The sequence below is a fragment of the Lontra canadensis genome, unplaced genomic scaffold (assembly GCF_010015895.1).
Source record: "Lontra canadensis isolate GAN:19392208 unplaced genomic scaffold, GSC_riverotter_1.0 scaffold206, whole genome shotgun sequence".
NCBI lineage: Eukaryota > Metazoa > Chordata > Mammalia > Carnivora > Mustelidae > Lontra > Lontra canadensis.
Genome location: NW_022631200.1, coordinates 836,360 through 855,633, shown reverse-complemented (window position 1 = coordinate 855,633; position 19,274 = coordinate 836,360). Strand labels below are relative to the sequence as shown.

Sequence of the window (19,274 nt, the reverse complement as noted above, 5' to 3'; positions counted from 1 at the left end):
GTGTTCATCCCTGGCCCTGGGCTCTCCCCCAGCAGAACCAGCGGGTTTGTTCTGCAGCTACGTTAGTGCAGTATTTATGGGAGAGAGGCGGCAATGGGGAACATTGTATTGTCTTCATAAGTGTCCCAGAAATCCAGAACTCTTCTTTAAAAAAAAAGGCCTATTAAAAAAAATCTAAAATGGGGCGCCCGAGTGGCTCAGTGGGTTAAGCTTCACCTTTGGCTCCGGTCATGATCCCAGGGCCCTGGGGTGGAGCCCGGTATGGGCTCCTTGCTCAGCAGAGAGCCTGCTTCTCCCTCCCCCTGCTCTTGCACTCTCACTTGCTCCCTCTTTCCCTGCCTCTCAAATAAAATTCCGAGACGGTTTATGATTCTCAGAGTAGGAAAATCCCCATGTCAGGTAAAGCTCTGAGTGCTGGTGCGGGCATGGGAGGATAGGAGCATTGCTGACAGCACAGACCGCACAGACCGCACGGGGACCAGTTCGGCAACATCTGTACAAACAACAGACAAATGTACCCTTTGGCACAGTAACGTCACTGCTGAGATTTGCTCTAAAGATCTGTTCCCTTGTAGGCCACATGGCCCGCGTCTAAAGGTTATTCATTGCGGCGTTGTTGGTCAATGCCAACAGGATGTGCCATAGAAATCGGGGCACGTGTGTATGATGGGGCGCTCGGTGGCAAAGAGCAGGGAGGTGCTGCTGTGCGCAGACTTCCAAGACTTCCGGGGCAGCCGACCAAGCAAGGAGCGGGGGTGCCCCGGGGGGCTCCGTCGGTTTAGCATCTGACGCGATTTCGGCTCAGATCCTGATCTCGGGGTGGTGAGACTGAGCCCCCCATCCAGATTCACGCTTGGTGCGTTCTTCTGCTTGGGATTCTCTCTCACCCTCTGCACACCACCCCCACAATAGATAAAATCTTAAAGAAAAAAAGAAAAAGCAAGGAGCAGCAAGCTGCGTACAAAACACTGTGTGCCGTGCGAAAATAAAAGGGAGTGGGCTTAATAGAATACATATTTAAAATTTGCTCGCACTCGTGTAGAACTTCTCTGGAAAAATATACAAGGACCTGGTAACAGTGGCTGTCCATGGTGAAGGGAACCGGGTGTCGGGGACATGGGAACGAGAGGGAGCTGTTTCTTTGTAGAAACTTTTTTTTTTTTTTAAAGATTTTATTTATTTATTTGACAGAGAGATCCCTGTTGAGCAGAGAGCCTGATGCAGGGCTTGATCCTGAGATCGAGCCTGAGACCCTGAGATCATGACCTGAGCCGAAGGCAGAGGCTTAACCCACTGAGCCACCCAGCACCCCGAAACTTTTTTTTTTTACTTTTTTTTTAAGATTTTGTTTATTTATTCAATAGACAAAGATCACAAGTAGGCAGAGAGGCAGGCAGAGAGAGAGGGGGAGAAGCAGGCTCCCCGCTGAGCAGAGAGCCCGATGCAGGGCTCCATCCCAGGACCCTGGGATCATGACCTGAGCTGAAAGCAGAGGCTTTAACCCACTGAGCCACCCAGGCGCCCTTTTTTTTAAAGATTTTATTTGTTTGAGATAGAGCAAGAGAGAGCGCAAGCAGGGGGAGGGGCAGAAGGAGAAGGAGAGTAGGCTTCCTGCTGTGCAGGGAGCCTAACGCAGGGCTTGATCCCAGGACCCTGAGATTGTGACCTGCGCCAAAGGCAGATGCTTAACAGACTGAGCCACCGAGGTGCCTCCCTTTGTAGAAACTTTTACCTAAAAAAAATATTAAGAATTTACTTTTTGAAAGAGTTACATTCACGAGGTATCCTAAGCTCTCCTTCCTTGAGGCAATTAGTATTCCTGGTTCCAGTGTGCTCTTCCAGAAGCATTAAATTCACATGCAAGCAAGTAACACATATCCTATTTTATGTTTTATTTATTTGCAGAGAGAGAGGGAGTGAGAGAGCGAGCACCAGCAGGGGGAGCAGGAGAGAGAGAAGCAGGCTCCTCGCTGAGCAACGAGCCTGATGTGGGGCTTGATCGCAGGACCCTGGAATCATGACCCGAGCAGAAGGCAGATACTTAACGGATTGAGTCATCCAAGCTTCCCAACGCATATCCTATTTTTTTATTTTTTATTTTTTTAAAGACTTATTTATTTATTTGACAGAGAGATAGAGAGCACAAGTAGGCAAAGTGGCAGGCAGAGGGAGAGGGGGAAGCAGGCTCTCCACCTAGCAGAGAGCCCGATGTGGGGCTTGACCTGAGCAGAAGGCAGCCACTTAGTCAACTGAGGCACCCAGGGGCCCAACATATATCCTATTTTATTTTTTAAAAAGATTTTATTTATTTATTTGACAGGAAGAGAGAAATCACAAGTAGGCAGAGAAGCAGGCAGAGGGGGAGGGAGAAGCACGAGAGAGGGGGAAGCAGACTCCTAAGCAGAGAGCCTGATTCGGGGCTCGATCCCAGGACCCCGGGATCATGACCTGAGCTGAAGGCAGAGGCTTAACCCACTGAGCCACCCAGGACCCTGGTATCCTATTTTAAACAAAAATTTTGGGATGCCTCCCCCAACTTGTGCCATCTCTCTCTCTCTGACAAATAAAATCTTTTTTAAGATTTTGTTTATTATTTATTTGACAGAGAGAGACAGTGAGAGAGGAAACACGAGCAGGAGAGGAGGGAGAGGGAGAAGCAGAAACCCCAACTGAGCAAGGAGCCCAATGTGGAACCCTGAGACCATGACCTGAGCCCAAGGCTGGCTGGCTTGGTGGAGCGTGGTTGAGTTCAAACCTTGTGTTGGGTGTAGAGGTCACTTAAAAATAAAAATCGTTAAAAAGGGGCGCCTGGGTGACTCAGTTAAGCATCTGCCTTCGGCTCAAGTCATGATCCTGGAATCCTGGCTCTGTGCTCAGCAGGAAGTCTGCTTCTCCCCCTCCCTCTGCTCCTTTCCCCTGCCTGTGCTCTCTTGCTCTCTCAAATAAACAAATAAATAATCTTAAAAAAATTAACACATAATGTATTACTTGTTTTGGGGTACAAGTCTATGATTCATCAGTCTTACACAATTCACAGCACTCACCATAGCACATACCCTCCCCAGTGTCCATCACCCGGCCACCCCATCCCTCCCACCCACCTCCACTCCAGCAACCCTCAGTTTGTTTCCTGAGATTGAGTCTCTTATGGTTTGTCTCCCTCTCTGGTTTCGTCTTGTTTCATTTTTCCCTCCCTTCCCCTATGATCCTGTCTTGTTTCTCAAATTCCTCATATCAGAGAGATAATATAATTGTCTTTCTCCAATTGACTTATTTCACTTAGCATCATATCCTCCAGTTCCATCCACATCGTTGCAAATGGCAAGATTTTGGGGGGGGTTGATGGCTGCATAGTATTCCATTGTATATATATACACCACATCTTCTTTATCCAATAAATAAATATATGTATATATACGGAAAAGTACAGTATATATACAGAAAATAATTATAACGCAAGCACCACCCAAGAGACAGGCCTACCAAGTCCTCAGAGACCCTCCTGGGTTCCTCATGGGCTTAAGGTCACCAGAATCCCCAGCTTTATGGAAACAATTTTGCTTGTACAGTTCTACCACCTACTTACCTGTTCAGCTGTACGACTTATTTTACTTATTTTTGCCTGCTTTGGAATCATGCTCGAAGGCATCCGAATTGGGGGAATCTTGCGTGACTTGCTGGTTTGAGTGAGCGTGACATCTGTCATTTCTTCCTGCTGCTAGAAGCAACAGTAGTTCCATCTTCTTGTTCTGGGCATCGTTTCCTGAATGTATAACCACGTGTACACTGCCTGTGATTAGGACAAACGGTGAGAGCCTGTTCTGTATGTGCAAGGATGCCTGGGAAGGGCTCTGGGTTACACTGTTCTCTCAACTGCTCGTGAGGAGTGTCTTCTCATGCTTGGCAGTCCCGTGGATTTCCTCTTCTGTGAAGTGTTGAAAGGGCTTTTGCCAACTCTTGTGTTCTTTCCTTATTGATTTGTAAGGACTCTTTATATACGGTGATTAGTCTGTTTTGGTTCCGTGTCTTGCAAGTATCTTCTGTCCCACTGACTTCTCTTCCCTTCTCTAGAGAAACAAGCAGACTTTAAAGTATCTAAATACGTGTCATGGATATAGTTTACACAAAAACACACCTATTTCGAGTTGGAGCTTTGACAAATTCATGCAGCCATGTGACCAAGAGTATGCTAGATCTGGAGTATGCTTCTCACCCCAAAACGCTCCCCAGGTCTTCCCTGATCCCCGGCGGCCGAGGCCCTGCTTCCAGCCGCTAGCGCCTGGTGTGAGGCTTGATTTATGGGGCACCGGGTATCTGGCACGTTTCTGCAGACAGTGTAGACGGCTTCACTGAGCAGTATTTTTGGTGTTAACATTCTGCTGAGTGGTGTTCCCTTCTAGGAACTTTCTTTACTCCTCACCTCTCGAGCATTTGGGTGGTTTCCGCTTTTCGTCTATTACTAAGGAAGCAACCGCGAAAGCTCACGTACTAGTCTTCACGCAGACGTTTTCCCTCCTCTTAGTGATCCTGAGAGGATCACGAAATTTTTGTTAATGAACAACGAGCCAATTTAAAGCCTCTGTGCCTTCATTGATTTCTGCCAAGACCCGCTCTGTTCCTCCCCACTCTGCTGTCCGGCTTTGCGGCCTTCACCTCTGGCCCCGCCAGATGTCTGCGACCAACAGGAGCCACCAGCCCGCAGTCAAGCGGGATCGGACAGCAACGGCAGCCTGCTGTGTCCACGAAGCTAACTTGCCACCTGTCTTCTGACCCTCCCCTGGAGAGTGTGTGCGGGGCTGGGGTGGGGAACAGAACCTGTCCCCTGACAGAATGGTTTCTGTGATTAGGTCACTTGGGGTTAAACAGGAGTACCCGGGTGGCCTCACCCAATCTGCTGAGCCTCTGAAGGACCCGGCCCTTAAGTGGGCACCTGAGGCTGAGAGGGGTGGGGAGAGGGGCCCAACGGGAATAACCCAGGAAGCTTCCAAGAGTGGAGGACAGCCTCGGACCCCCACAGCCAGAGGGCCTGAAACCCGTCAGCTTGAAGAGCTAGGGGCGTGGACTGGAAGGGGCTGTCACTTGCAAAGCCAGGAGCAGCCAGCACAGCCCGCCCAGGCCGCAGAGCAGCGGAGGGGGATGCAGGATGCACAGGTACACATGGAAGGTGCTCTGTCACCCTGAGCTGGGCCCACACCTGTCACCTGGCTGTCCCAGACAGGAACCCTGCCAAGCCACACACCTACTTCAGGAAAGAACAAGGGCAAGTGTGATGGAGTGAGGGCCCAGCTCCCCGGCTCTCAGCGGGGACATGGGGCTCCCTCCTCCCTCGACACGCCCACGGCAGCCCTGCACACGCACTTCGAGGCCCGGGGGACCACTGTGGCAGAGGCAGGCGGTCCTGGAGTGTCTGTGAGGCAGAGCAGCTGCTTTTCCAACTTTATTTAGAAAAACAAATCCAGGTCCCAGTGCCCCACACCCTCCCCCACCCCAGCCATAATTTAAATAACTTAGAGACAGCGTTGGGGGTTGGGGTCTGGGGAGGGGGTAGAGCTGGGAGAAAAACCCACTACAGTCGCCGCAGGGCCCGTTTCTTGTCCGTCTTCTTCTTGGCCGCCAGCTTCCTATCCCGCTCACCAGCGTGCTTCTTGGCCATGGGACCGTCGGCCCCTCCTGGGCCCCCGGGGGCCATGGGGTCAGTGGAGGGGGCGGCACCCCCACTGGCCAGGGCCCTGCCAGCCTCGGTGCTCCCGCTGCTGGGCCCACCGGCGCCCCCGTGGATCTCGGTGAGCAGGCGGGCGCGGGCGGCGTACTCCTCGTAGTTCTCCAAGAGCAGGCGGCCTGCCTCCTCGTTGAGCGCGGACTCAGGGTTTGGGTGGATCAGCAGGCACTTGATGGTCTGTGGGGAGAGGGCCAAGGTCAGGGCTAGGCAGGCCACCCACGGGCCCCCAAGCCTCCAGAGTTCAGCCACTGGCTGTTCCCTGCTCTCAACACCACCCCCCAAGCGACTCTGGCCCTGGTCACAACAGTGTCCTCACCTTTGCCCAGTGTCACCTGCACAGGCCCACGGGGGAACAGGTACTCGAGGAGCACCCAGAGGGAGGTCCAGGGTGGGAGCCAGTCCCAATACGCCTTCTTGAGCCCCTTTAACGAGGGGCGAGCTGAAGCCGAAAGTGCACAGACTCTGTGCAGGTGCGGCGGGCAGCCCTACGGGCCTGAGTTGGGTCTGGCTGGACCAGCGGCGGCCCCGCGCCGTGGTGTCTGTCCCACCTCCACGTTCAGCCACAGTGACGGGGGGGCCTGCAATGCCCAACACATGCCCGGCCTCTATCAGGCGACAGGACCTTTCTGGCTTGCAAACGAGGCCCGTAAGAGCAGCTCCCTGACTGCTGAGACACACAGCGCACCTGGCCTGGCACCCCTGACCCTGCCGCTCCCGCACAGCTGGGCCCAGACCCCACACTGCAGCTCCTTGGGATGCCTGGGGACACAGTCACTCTGTGAGCTCATCTCCAGGGTCCCTGGCAGCCGTGGCAGACACTCCCGGGAGAGGAGGAGGATGTTTACCTTGGAACTCAATCCTCCCCTAGTGCCCTGCAGGAAACTCCGTGTTTCCTCATCCCCCTACCATCTGCCCCAGGGCTTGTCAGCAATTCCATTAAAAAAATCTTTTTTTTTTTTTTTTTTTTTTTTAAAGTAAGTTCTATGCCCAACACGGGGTTTGAACTCAGGCCCCCAAGATCAAGAGTCCCTGCTCTTCTGGTGGAGCCGGCAGGGGACCTAACTGCTTTATCGGCCTGTGGGGGTCAAGGGTGTGTCCTGCTGGCTCAGCCGACAGGGTGCTGTGGGGGCCATCAGGTGGACCCCTGCTCTGCCCCACTAGATACCACAATGACAAGACAAAACGCCCCCGCGGGGCACATCGCTGCTGGCAGACAGCGGGCGGCTCATGAAAATACTCAAGAACCACAATGGTGACAACTAACGGGCCGCACACCTGAGAACGCGGATTTGACGATGCTGCAAACTTGGCTCCGGAGGGAAACCAGCCCCTAACTGCATGCTGACTTGTCCCACCAGGAGAGCGTCTAGGACACAGGCCCACAGATGGCCCTACAGCAGACATGCCCCATACACTACGCAGCCTGGACAGCCGCACTTAGCGTCCTGGCTCAAACACTGCCGACCCTTCCAGAATTTTCCAGCTGGACCTGGAGTTTTACATGGAAGCTCCCAACTCCCTCGGGGTTGATTTTCAAACAGACACCGTGCACCATGGCTCAGACATCAGTGGGACATCCGGGAGGGAGGCGCCTGCGCCACCCCAGAACTCACCAGCAGCACGTGCCGGATGCCCAGCTCAGCCGTCCAGTCCCTCTTGAGCACGTTGACACAGATCTCACCGTTGGCGCCCACGTTGGGGTGGAAAATCTTCGTCAGGAAGTAGCCCTTGGGTGGGGAGGCAGGAAAGTCCTTCCCCAGCAGGAGTTTCATACGGAACAGGCCTCCGGCGTAAGGGGTCCCCTCTGGAGTGAGGGAGAGGGGGCTTGATCGGGAAGCTCGGACTCTCTGGCACCGCCTAGTCTCCAGGGCTGGCTGGGAGGCCAGTGTCCCGCCGCCTCCCCCACCACACCGGGGCATCCCTGACGGCCAGATGGGGCCAGGTTCCAGCAGACCCAACAGCCACCACGGATGCCTGTCTCTCAAGTGTCTCGGTCACACACCCTTCCCAAGAAGGGCAGACACTTCCCGCGAGCACTTGTCTTTCTGGAAAACCATCTACTTGGTAGGAAAGCCTGCAGACAGATGAGGGGACTGTTCTGTCACCTCCAGTCTTCCCATCTGCCCACTCAGTGGTTCTCATCCCCCAACTTGCTCATGTCACAGAAAAAGGGGGAGTGGTTCTGGACCCACAGTTGTTCCTCATGCCCGGGTCACCAGATCCCTCTGGTAGCTTGGGCAGCTAACCTCCTGGTCCCCTCCTGAATTTGACCCCACCTTCTAGTCCGGCCAAGCCACTTTACCTCTCACCCAACACCAGTGGTCCGTGGTCTCCGGGCCACCCCTCCCCATCAGCTGAACACTGCAGCCTTCACACCTGCCTGAAACCCACCAACGGCTTCCTTTCCAAACTCCTTCCAGAATCCTACAAGCCCTAAAAGCTTCCTCGGTCTCTTCTTCCTGCTTCTACCAAGTACCCAGGGCGCCTGCCTCAGGACTCGGCCTATCGGGGAGCACGGACACCCTCACCACTGTCCCACTCCCAACCAGCTGCTCCGCCACACGCTCATGGGACCTTCTCAGCTTACTTTGCAGAAACAGCTCACTACAGCACTACACATGTGATCACCCAGTTACTACTGTTCCCTCCCGCCACAATGGGTCTGGCTCCTTCCCTGTCCTGGGAACCCCGGGCACAGCAGCAAGGAGTCGGTCTATGGTCGTGGGGCCCACCCTCCAGAGAACCCCCATCTGATGAACCCTCTAAGGCACCCCTTAAATGCTCTCTCGGGGATCAGGGTTTTCTCACTACCTGCTGGAAAAATATCCCCAATGACTTGTTATTTATGGAGTCCTGCCCTATAAACCGTGAGCCCCAAGAGGTGTCTCTGTGCAGTCCCCAGCACCTGGCAGGGCCCAACTCATAATGGGGGCTTCCTGTCTTGTTCCAGTTCTGCTCTTTGGTGTTCGTTTGCATCTCTGATGCCACGTATAGGTGAAACCACATGCTGTTTGTCACGTGCTGACGGAGCACACTCCTCCTCCCCCCAATCCCACACTCACCGGGGCCCTCGATGGTGACCTGCAGGTCAGTGAGGTCTTCCTCATTGGGAAAGACCTTGATGCCATCAGGCGGGTCAGCAGTCAGCGTTGTCACCTCCTTATAGACCAGGCGAATGATGTGGGGGGGCAGGTTCTCCACATTGGAGTTCTGGACACAGAGAAGAGCGTGAGTAGCTGGCGGAGTCGGGGCCTCCTGCAGGATCTAAGGACGCAGTGGCCACCCTGGTGCTGACCTGCCGTCCCAGATCCCCCACCCGGTATGCTTCAGATGGCCATCCCAAGCTGACCTCCCACTAGACATGGGGGCGGTTTTCGAGGAGCTTGTGGATGGGTCCACCTTCGCCAGAAGCATCCAAAGCTCGCTCATAGTCCAGCATGGTCCCCCATAGTTCCGGGTACGCCCGAGGCCTACCCTGGTCCCCTCATCCCTACCTAACCTTGGTGAAACCCTCCTCGAAACCCCAGCTCGGGGCTGGAGACGGAGGCGGAGCGTCCTTGCTCCCGGAACACCCACGGACGAGCCACAAAGCCCCTGAGCCCTCCCCGGGACTCCGTCGGGCCTTCCCCTCCGGGGAACCTGCGGGCCACCCAGGCTCCGCTCCTGCCCCGCCTCCAGGAAGGCCCGTGAGCCCGTTCCAGGCCCGGGACCCCAGGCGGGCCCCCCACTCCGCCGGGCGGTCCGCGAGAGGCTCCTGAGACCCCGCCTCCTCCTCCAGTGGGGCCCCTCGGCCGCCCCTCCCAGGCCTGGCCTCCGCGCTCACCATGACTGTGGCCGGCCGGGGGCGGGTCCCCCCGGCCCCCTTCCTGCGCTCTCCCGGCCGCCGGCTGGGGCGGGGGGCCCAACTGCTGCCGCTGCGGCCCTGGAGAGGCCCCGGCGGCCCCGCTCCACTCCCCGCTGCCTCCGACGGCCGCCGCGCAGCGAGCCTAGAACTCCTCCCGCCCCGAGTACCCGGCCGCACTGAGCCGGCCGCGCGCGCACTGCCGCCCTTTTATATCCACCCGTAGGCCACACCCCCCCCGCGGCTCCGGAGCGCCGCGCCCTGACCCGTGACGTCACCGCGCACGGTCCTCGGCGTTCGAGGCGCTCGCTCTCTTCCCGTAAGCTGCGGGAAGAAGCCGGAGAAGTTGGGGAGGGCGGCGCGCGGCGGGTTGGCCAATGGGGACAGGCGAGGGTCGTAATGGGGTCCCTGGAGAATGGAGGCGCTCAGAAGGGAGGGAAAAGGGGGACAAGACGCGAGGGGTAACGCGACCGCTAATTGGCCCGTTTGAACGAGACACCGCCTCTGCCCGGCGTACGCGCGCGTGCCCCGACGCCCAGGAACTCGCGCACGCGACTAACGGTCGGCCGCGGAGCCGGGGCAAGGCCAGGATGGGCGGGACTTGGGGGGTTTAAACGGATGATGGAAGGATGACTGGCCAATAGGGAGGCGCCATCGTAGATTGGCGTCACGAGGCTCATAGGCGACAGCCCTTGGCAGAGAAGGCGGTGTCAGGAGGCGGGGACGAATGGAATGGAACCAATGGGGGCTTGCCTAGTGCGGGCCTCGCCCCTCGCGCCAAGGAAATTCGTCGGTTTTGTACATGCAAACGCCAAGTGCGCGGCCCCCGCGCCCGCTCCCCAGGCCGCGGTGGGGGTGGGCGCTGAGAGTCGGCTGCATTTTTCTGTGAGGCGCCATTTTGTGCGGGCAGTGCCCCGTGACCCGCGTCGTGCGTCGCGGGGGGCCAAGGAGCAGGCCGCACGCCCTGAGGGCTTGGCCGCCTGTGGCCTGGCAGCCTGTCCCGGCGTCGGTCACGCCGTCGGTCACGCCGTCGGGCTTCTGTCTCCCCACGTGGAAGGTGGACGCTGGGGTCCCTGGCGATGCGCGGGAGGGAGGTCGAGGCACGGCCCTGCGCGCGACGGGCCCCCGGCCTCCACTGCAGGCCTGCAGTTCGCGGGTGCAGGGGACTCTGCCCAGGGGAGAGTCTGGCTCTCAAGACACTGAAGGAAGGGAAGGGAGGCCGGCCGCCTCTCGCAGCCCCCGCCCCAGCCCCCACACCCCGGCAGGGACGAGGCCGAGGGGCAGGCCAGGCCCCGCCGCGAGAGCGCATGCCAACGACGGCGCTGAGGATGGCGGCGCTCACCGTGCGGCGCACGCCCGCGGCCCGACTCTGCCCTCGGGGTGCCTGGTGGCCGTCGCGCCCGGTGCTTGCAGCAGCCGCGTGTGCAGACCGCGGGGGGACCGGGCTCGGGACTGCTGCGCTGGGGCTGCGCACGCGGGCGCTTGCGGGCTGAGCGGAGCAGAAGGCGCGGAGGCCTGCGGCCCGCACTGCTAACCAGGGGCAGCCAGGCCAGACGGCAGGACTGCGGTCGACGGAAGAACGGTGCCCCGGCCGGGGGCGGAAAGGGGCGGTGGGGACCTGGAGCTGCGGGGAGAGCGTGCAGAGAGGGACAGCAGGTACCTCGTCCCGGCCAGGCAGCTGGCAGGGCTGGGTCAGGGAGCTTGGCGGTGGAGGACGCCCCGGGGAGAGGCAGGGAGGTCCCAAGCCCAGGCGGCGGGAAGCTGGGTGTTCTTTTCCTTCAGTCCGGGCAGGAGCAGAGAGGCGACGGGGAGGGTCTGCAGCCGAGCGGCGGAGACGCCGGCGCGGCCGCAGGTGTGTGTCCCTGGGGGTTGGGAGAGGGGATGGGCCTCGGTGCTGGTCAGCCAGACCTGGTGTGGGGGAGCAGGAAGGGCCGCCTGTGCCCTGAACAGTCACCTTAAAATGGGGGTCAGCGACCTAACCCAGGACTGGGTGCTGCTGCAGCCCAGGGGGCCTCGCCAGTGCACAGACCAAGGCGCTGGGCGGGGGCTGTGTTCCAGTCCCGCTTGGTTTACAGAGGCGGGTGGTGGCCGAGTGGCCCTCGGGTAGGTGGCTGTTTACCGACACCTGGAGTTTCACTCCCGAGAGGTACCGTACATGCTGAAAACTTCACCAGGGTCTTCTGCCCCACTATGCTTTGACTAAACCCCTGGCCCTGGGCCCCTGGGCTGCCTTTCTGTGGGTCCCCAGCGCCAGCTGAGCGGTCTCACAGGAGGACATGTGGGTGTGGGTCCCTTGTCTTCTCCCTCCTCATGGCCTCAGCTCACTTGTCGTCCCTCCGCTCCGCTTCCACGCTTGTTCATGTGCCCCTTTTTGATCTGGGTCCGTCAGAATTTGTCATTTCTTGATCGCTTGCGTGTTTATCAGGGTCCCCTCTGAGCAGACCAGCCCCAGGACAGCAGGGACTCTCCCCAGCCCCTAGCAGAGTGCCTGATGGATCAGAGGTGTTCATTTGTTCAGTAGGTGTTTACGGGGTGCCTGCTGTGTGCTGCGCACCATCCTGGCTGCTTAGGGTAACTCTTTGTCCTGCAGCGGGGACAGGCAGACGTAAAACAGTCCACAGATAGGTAAGACTTGGGGTGCATGGAAGGGAGCAAGAGCTGTGGAGGAAGTGGAACAGGCAGGGCTCGGGGCACTGGACGACGCGGGCTGAACTCTGGAAGCCAGCACCTCTGCCTGGTGCTGTTGCAGGGTCTTGGGATGGAGCAGTGACCAAGACAGGAAACCAAGCGGTGCCTTCCTGGGGCGCTCACTCCAGCAGGGCAGAGAGAGCGAAGCCATAAGTACAAGAGCCGCGTGGTCAGCTGTCCCGATTTGCCCCAGATGCAGACTTGATTCAGCGCCAAGACAGGAGATGGGAGCCTCGTTTGTAAGACAACTTGGGAGGATGCAGTGATACTCATCACCGGACAAGTTAGAGCAGGACAAGGAGTATCCGGAAAGCCAGGGGAGGGAATTTTAGGCAGGCTGGGCAGGGGAGACTCCACGAAGAAGGCATTTGAGCAAAGATCGAAAGGAAGCGAGGGAGCACGTTTTGTGGGAATCTGGAGGAAACCATTCCAGGCAGGGGCACAATGTCCCGATGCAGGCATGAGCCTGGGTGTCAGCAGGCTTCACGGTCCATGCCGTCACTGCCCGGCTTTATCTCCGCCCCCGTTTTCATTTGCAGGTGCCTCCATCTCCCTGTCTGAGGCCGTTTGGCCTCTGCCCTTGGTGGCCTTGCGGTCTCAGCTCGGTGTCCACAGGCCTACGGTGGCTGATGAAGGAGAACCCAGTTCCTTTGTGTCCCAGGAGCAGAAGGCGGCGCTCACCTGGGTGGGGGTGGCTGTCCTGCACAGGTGAACACGCGCTGCGGGGGACCAGTACCCCCCAGTGATGGGCACACTGGCCAGGACACACTGTGGGCTCTGGGCCCGCTCCACAGACCCCTAGATGGCAGGGCCGACTTCACGCTGGAACAAACGTGCTTTCGGGCGCTAGGGGCTTCCTCTGATGCTTGGAAAACCGATCTCTCTGACGCCCTCCCGGATTCAGCAGACCAGTGGGGGCAGACAGGCGCTCCAGGATGCGGCCTCGCACTGAAGTAGCAAATCTTCATTTAGTTCATTGTTCAGGTTTCATTTATTTACTTGGTTTGAGAGCAGGTAGGGGCAGAAGGAGAGGGGAAGAGAATCCCAAGCAGATCCCTGCTGAGCGTGGCGCCTGACGTGGGGCTCGATCACCAGACCCTGAGACCACGACCTGAGCTGCAGCCAAGTGTGGGCGCTTCCCCGACTGAGCCACCCAGGCAGCCCCAAGCCACAGATGTTTGAAACCTTCCAACTCCGCCATTCATCTCCTGGGAACACACCACAGGGAGAAAGACGTGAAAGCACCAAGTGGTGTGTGATAGGCGACCTTCAGGGTGTTGTTTATAGCAGAGAAAAATGGGAAAAGCGCAAGCGTGTGTGGGCAGGGACTGCCGTATGTCTGTCCTGTAGCCACGTCCACATGTCCCTAGGATGTGGAAAACTCTGCCGCCGTTGGAAATGCTGGTGAATTTGCTGTTGGAATCCCTGGTGTGTCTCACAGTCTGATGAAGGGACTGCGTCCTCTTTCCCCGGGGGAGTCACACGCAAATGCTAGCAAATGCCAGAGGAACCGTCAGAGTCGAACATTATCTGTTGATGAACAGCACAGCAGGACCTGATCTGGGCAGGACAGGCGCTGTGGAGGCACCAAGTGGAGCGCAACGGCCCGTGGTGTCACCGGACCCTCGGCCGGGGTACTTCTGTTTACCATGGTGCTCGGCTAGCATCACTGTCATGAAAAAGACCGAGGGACTGTTCAGGAGACGTAAGCAGGTGCAGTGCTGCACCCTCACATAACAGGGACTGAAAAGAACCTGATCCAAAGGACAATATGGGGACCGTCGGTGAAACTTGAATGTGGTCTTTATCAGCCTGAAGTGCTTGGTTTTAATCATCCCGTGGACGCGGGAGAGAATGCTCTTGTTCTTCAGAAACGTCCTTTTTGGGGTGAAGGGGTAGGGCGTAGGCGGCTTGCTTACTCCCAGATGCCTCCAGAGGGGGAAAAAGGGGGCGTGTATTTGTAGGGAAAGAAAACCCTGAAGCGGGGTGTGGAAAAGTTAACCATTGGTGAACGGGCAAAGGGTACACGGGGTTCGTGGATGTGTTCTTGTCTCCTTTCTGCAAGTTTGAAATTATTTCGAAACACGAAGGTAAAAGAAGTGGGGGGGTGGTCCACACACACATCACGTCTGCTGTGGAACTGAGACGCTGCAAACCTGGCCGGTCAGGTCGAGGAGCCTCGCGGGGTCGTGCTGACCGAGGCTGCGCTGCCGAAGACCGAGCACGTGTCAGGCCATGAAGGTAGAGATGCCCGCGTCCGCCCCAAGCCTCGCCTGGGCCCATGGCGAGGGAAATGGAAGGACGTAGGCATCCGGCTGCTGCTGGCTCTCAAGCTTCTCCCTGGGAAGGTACTTCTGCTCCCATGTCTCGCGAATCACAAGGGCTCATTTGATCTCGAGGCGCAGGGCCGTACGGCCCTCCTGTGTCCCTAGGAGGAGAGTTTCTGAGTGCTCAGCAAACCGCTGGTCAGACGCACGGCACAGTCGCCCGTCCTCCCTGCCCAGCCCCATCTGCCCCGATGAAGACACCGGGTGGGAGAGGTGATTGCTGAGACCGCGCCAGTGTTGCCTAAATTCCCTACGGGGGCGGGGGCGCTTTCCAAGTGAGCACAACAGTGATGTTCGCAGCGCCCCCGCCCCGCTCCCTGTAGCCAGGTAGGTGTGCCTGAGTGGGGGAAATCTGGCCAGTGCCAAATGCTTAGCACTTAGGATGAGGCTTTCTCAGACACAGATCCCCCTTCTTCCTCCTGCAAGCAAACACCTCCACGTGTGGGGGTGTGGTGGTGGTTAGATTTCATGTGCCCACTTGTTGGGTCAAACACCAGTCCAGATCTTGCCAGGAGGTATTTCATAGGTGTGATTTTTTTTTTTTTTTTAAGAAGATCTGAGAGAGCGAGCGAGAGAGAGTTGGGGACAGGGGCAGAGAGAGAATCTCAAACTGACTACCTACTGAGTACAGAGCCTGATGCTGGTCCTGATCTCAAGACCCACCATGACTTGAGCCGAAATCAAGAGTCTGATGTTTGGGTTGCCTGGGTGGCTCAGTTGGTTAAGCATCTGCCTTCTGCTCAGGTCTTGATCCCGGGATCCTGGGATTGAGCCCTGTGTCGGGCTCCTTGCTCAGTGGGAAGTCTGCTTTTCCCTCCTCCTTTGCTACTTCCCCCTGCTTGTGCTCTCTCAAATAAATAAAATCTTTTTTTTTTTTTTTTAAGAGGCTGATGCTTAACTGACTGATCTACCCAGGAGCCCCTTGCAGATGTGATTATTTTTATCCATTGACTTCAGGTAAGGGAGATTATTCTAGATCAGATGGGTGGGCCTCATCCAATCAGTTGAAGGCCTTAAGACTAAAACCTGATATAGCTCAGAAAAGAAGGAATTTTGTCTCAAGGCTGTAACAGAGAAAGCCTGCCTGAATTTTCAGCCTCTCAACCTGCCTTACAGACTTTGGATTTGCCAGCCCTCCCACAATCATGAGATGTTCTTTAAAATTAATCTGCCCACACACAAATCCTATTGGTTCTGTTTTTCTGGAGAACACTGATTGATAGAGTAAAATCTAAAATTTGGGAAAACATTTAAATGCACCAGAGAGGAAGGGGTTTCCTTTATTTTCTTTTAAAGAGTTTATTTTTAAGTAATCTCTACACCCAGTGTGGGGCTTGAACTCACAACCGTGAAATTAGGAATCACATTCTCCATCGACAGAGCCAGCCAAGCATCCCAGGAAGGGGTTTTCTTAGTGATAAAGTCAATACTGAAGTGTACAGCCCACAACACATGCCCAGAGGGATGTGAAAATGAGATCCTTCTATGCAACAGAGCCTACAATTTTCAGCAAACACTTGGATGCCCCCAGGGAGGGGGTGTCCTAAAGTTCATACAGCCAAGCCTTGGAGGCACCTCTTCTCCCCACTGTGGTTCACAGTCAAGACACTAAGATTGGGGCGGGCAGCTCTTATCATCACTATGTTAATGTCTTAGTGCACTGGGGAAAATGCTCCCGGGTTCTCATAAGAGCTGGTGTTTGAATGAATGGTGCCATGCTACACCCACTTTCTGGTTTGAATCGTGTCCCCTCAAAGAGCTGTGGAAATGCTTGCCTCCGGGACCTGTGAACGTGACCTTACTTGGGAATAGGGTCTTTGCAGATGATTGAGTGTAGAAGTCACTGAGGGTGTGGACTAGTGTCCTCACCAAATGGAGAATTTGTACACAGAGGGAAGGTGCTGTGCATGTGGAGGGGTCCCAGCCAGTGCCAGCTGAACCCCAGAAGCTGGGGGCAAGCACCGGTACCAGCCCTCCCGCCAACCTCTCAAGGAACCAGCAGGTGGCCCATTGCCGTCGCTTGCTCCTGCTGCTTTTTACAGCAGCCCCAGCAAATGACCAGAGCATCCCACTTCAATGAGCCTCCGCCAGGGAACTCACCCAGAAGGAGGCACAAACCAGTGCTGGAATGCCCCGAGGGAAGAGGCTTTGTTAGGAAGGTGCCCAGGGCATAAAGGCACTGTGCTCCATCCCTGACTCCGGGCTTGGAGGCAGACTCTGGGGCAGCCCTGACCACCTCCTAGATGTCTGCCCCCTCCTCGGCCACACAGGGGACTCCCCAGTGACAAACGCGGAGGTGGAAACCCATCTCTTCCCCACAGTAAACCTGGAGACCCTGGCTCAGGAAACATCTGTTTATTCCAAAAAAATACCAAGTTGCCACTCGGCCCGCTGTCCTCACCAAGGGACTCCGGGGAAGATTCTGGTGTTGAGCAGAGAGAGGGAGGGATAAAGAAGCTGTGGAGTCTTCTGGTCCAGAACTGTTTATCTTCCCTTGGCACCCCTTCTCTGCCCCTCCCCAGAAAGGGTGTGTGTGTGTGAGTGTGCTCATGCACGCTTGTCTGGGGCCGGAAGACGCAGCTGGCGAGGTCCCAGCGCTGGAGGCATGGAGGGGGATCAGGTAGGACAAGCCCGCTTCCTCACCTGCTGGAGACCTCTCCCCACTATGGCTTATTTGAGATCAGAGGTCAAGACCCCAAGGTCAGGCAGCCTGTGGCAGTGAGTGGAGGGAAGGGAACAAGACACCTGGACTCCAGGCCAGGAGACAGCAAGTCTGGGGAAGGGGGGGACGGTGTACAAAAGCTGAAAGACCCCAAGCCCCTATATTCCGGGGGCGGCGGGGGGGAAGCTGAGTGCTCAGTGGGGGTGGGGAGCAGAGGGCTGGGGGTGTGAAAGGGGACAGGCGCTCAAGCTGGCTCCTTTCTGGGGGATGTCACAGTCTGCCTGAGGGGTGTTGGGCACAGGGAGGCCCTGGATGGGACTGAGGGAACCCACAGGAGCAGCTAGAAGCATGGACACGGGGGCCCAGGTAGATTGGGGTTGCTCCCCAGTTCCCCTGGGTGCTGGGAGCTGAGGGCCAGTTATCTGCCCCAGGTTTCTGATGAGAAAGAACGAGCTGAGGTGCCAATATTTGGGGGGAGACAGAAGAGGGAGGGGGACGGCCCAGAGGAGGGAGAAGAAGCCCCCTCACCTTGCCTTGGGGGCTGGGGAGGGGGTATGTAGCCCTTTAAGAGTGGGGGAATGGCCGCCCCCGGCAACATGGCTATATACAAAGAATTGGGGCAAATTGTGCATTGGGTGTTGAGGAATCCCCAAAACCCCTGGAGGCTCCCTGGTGTGTGAGGGGGAATTAAGAGAGAATGCTGCTTCCCCACCATCTTGAGATGATGCAGAGCACCTCCCCACCCCATGGCCTTGGCAGTGGCCATGGCCCTCCAGATGTGCCTGTTCCAAGACCAGGCCAGCAGAAGACATGAGTGAAGGCCCCAGGGAGGTCAGCAGCTGTCCACCCAGCCCATGGGGTCTTTGAGGAGAGTTTGGCCCAAGCCAGTGGAGTGCTGTTTTGTGTGGGGGTCCAGGTAACAGGGGCAGGAATGTCACCTGAGGACTATGAGGCCCATCCCCCACTCCTCCTGTGATGACAAGTTTTCTGTGTTGACCCTGTCACCGATCAGATGGTTGGGTGAAGGGCTGTGAGTTATCAAGAGGGGCCTGGATGCCCTCACCAGGGGGTGATGGGGTCTGCCCAAGACCAGGTCTGTGGTGGGGTTGATGCAGGCATCAGCTCAAGTCAGGAGGGAGGCAGTGACATCATTAAGAAGGGGCTGGCTAAGGTTGATGTCATCAGAGGGGACCCCACCCATTCCATTTTTGAAGGAATGGAAAAATGGTGTGTATTGTGCTAGTTCCCCTTAAAGGAACAGTTATATGTGCTATGGGACCCCAGAAAACAATTGAAATACAGCCATTTTAGTACTTGACCCTCAAAATGATGGATCCTGGAAGATGGTGATGCATGGTTGAAGTGGATCCCAGTAAATGACATATTTTGATGTCATGGGTCCTAGGAGATGATGATGCTATGGTTATGGTGGATCCTGGTAGATGATGACACCATGGTTGAAGTGGATCCTGGGAGATGATGACACCATGGTTGAAGTGGATCCTGGGAAATGATGGCATCATGGTTGGAGTGGATTCTGGGAGGTGATGACATCATGGGTGAAGTGGATCCTGGGAGGTGATGACACCATGGTTGAGGTGGATCCTGGGAGGTGATGACACCATGGTTGAGGTGGATCCTGGGAGGTGATGACACCATGGTTGAGGTGGATCCTGGGAGGTGGATCCCAGGATCCACTGGATTCTGGGAGGTGATGACATCATGGTTGAAGTGGATCCTGGGAGATGATGACACCACAATTATGGGGGACTGTGGGAAATGGTGGCATCATCAGTACTCGTGGATTCTGGTAGAGGATGTTACCATCAGCCATAGAGGATTCTGGAAGGTAATGACCTAATATGTCATGGTAGATCTTAGGAGATGATGGTACAATGGTTGTAGATCCTGGGAGATGAAGACACCATAGGTCATAGGGAATCCTGGGAAGTGATGTCATCATCAGGCATGGTTAGCATTTGACCCCAGGTACAATGCCATCATGAGTGGTGGAAGTCTTACGGTACTGATATCATC

General features: G+C 56.6%; 1 protein-coding gene and 1 long non-coding RNA gene across 2 annotated transcripts; one reads left to right on the top strand and one right to left on the bottom strand.

Annotated features, from left to right (window-relative positions):
* Positions 1 to 5,396: 5,396 nt before the first annotated feature.
* Positions 5,397 to 9,766, bottom strand: UBE2S (ubiquitin conjugating enzyme E2 S). Its single transcript, XM_032848713.1, has 4 exons — positions 9,543 to 9,766; positions 8,782 to 8,929; positions 7,333 to 7,523; positions 5,397 to 5,896 (listed from the first exon to the last, which is right to left on the bottom strand). Exons 1-4 carry the CDS (start codon positions 9,543 to 9,545, stop codon positions 5,567 to 5,569), a joined length of 672 nt encoding a protein of 223 aa, XP_032704604.1. The 5' UTR covers positions 9,546 to 9,766; the 3' UTR covers positions 5,397 to 5,566.
* Positions 9,767 to 9,843: 77 nt separating this feature from the next.
* On the top strand, positions 9,844 to 15,756 carry LOC116861854. The gene is made up of 2 exons (XR_004381551.1): positions 9,844 to 9,879; positions 15,460 to 15,756. It is a non-coding gene; the product is annotated as an uncharacterized LOC116861854 (long non-coding RNA).
* The last annotated feature ends 3,518 nt before the right edge of the window (positions 15,757 to 19,274 follow it).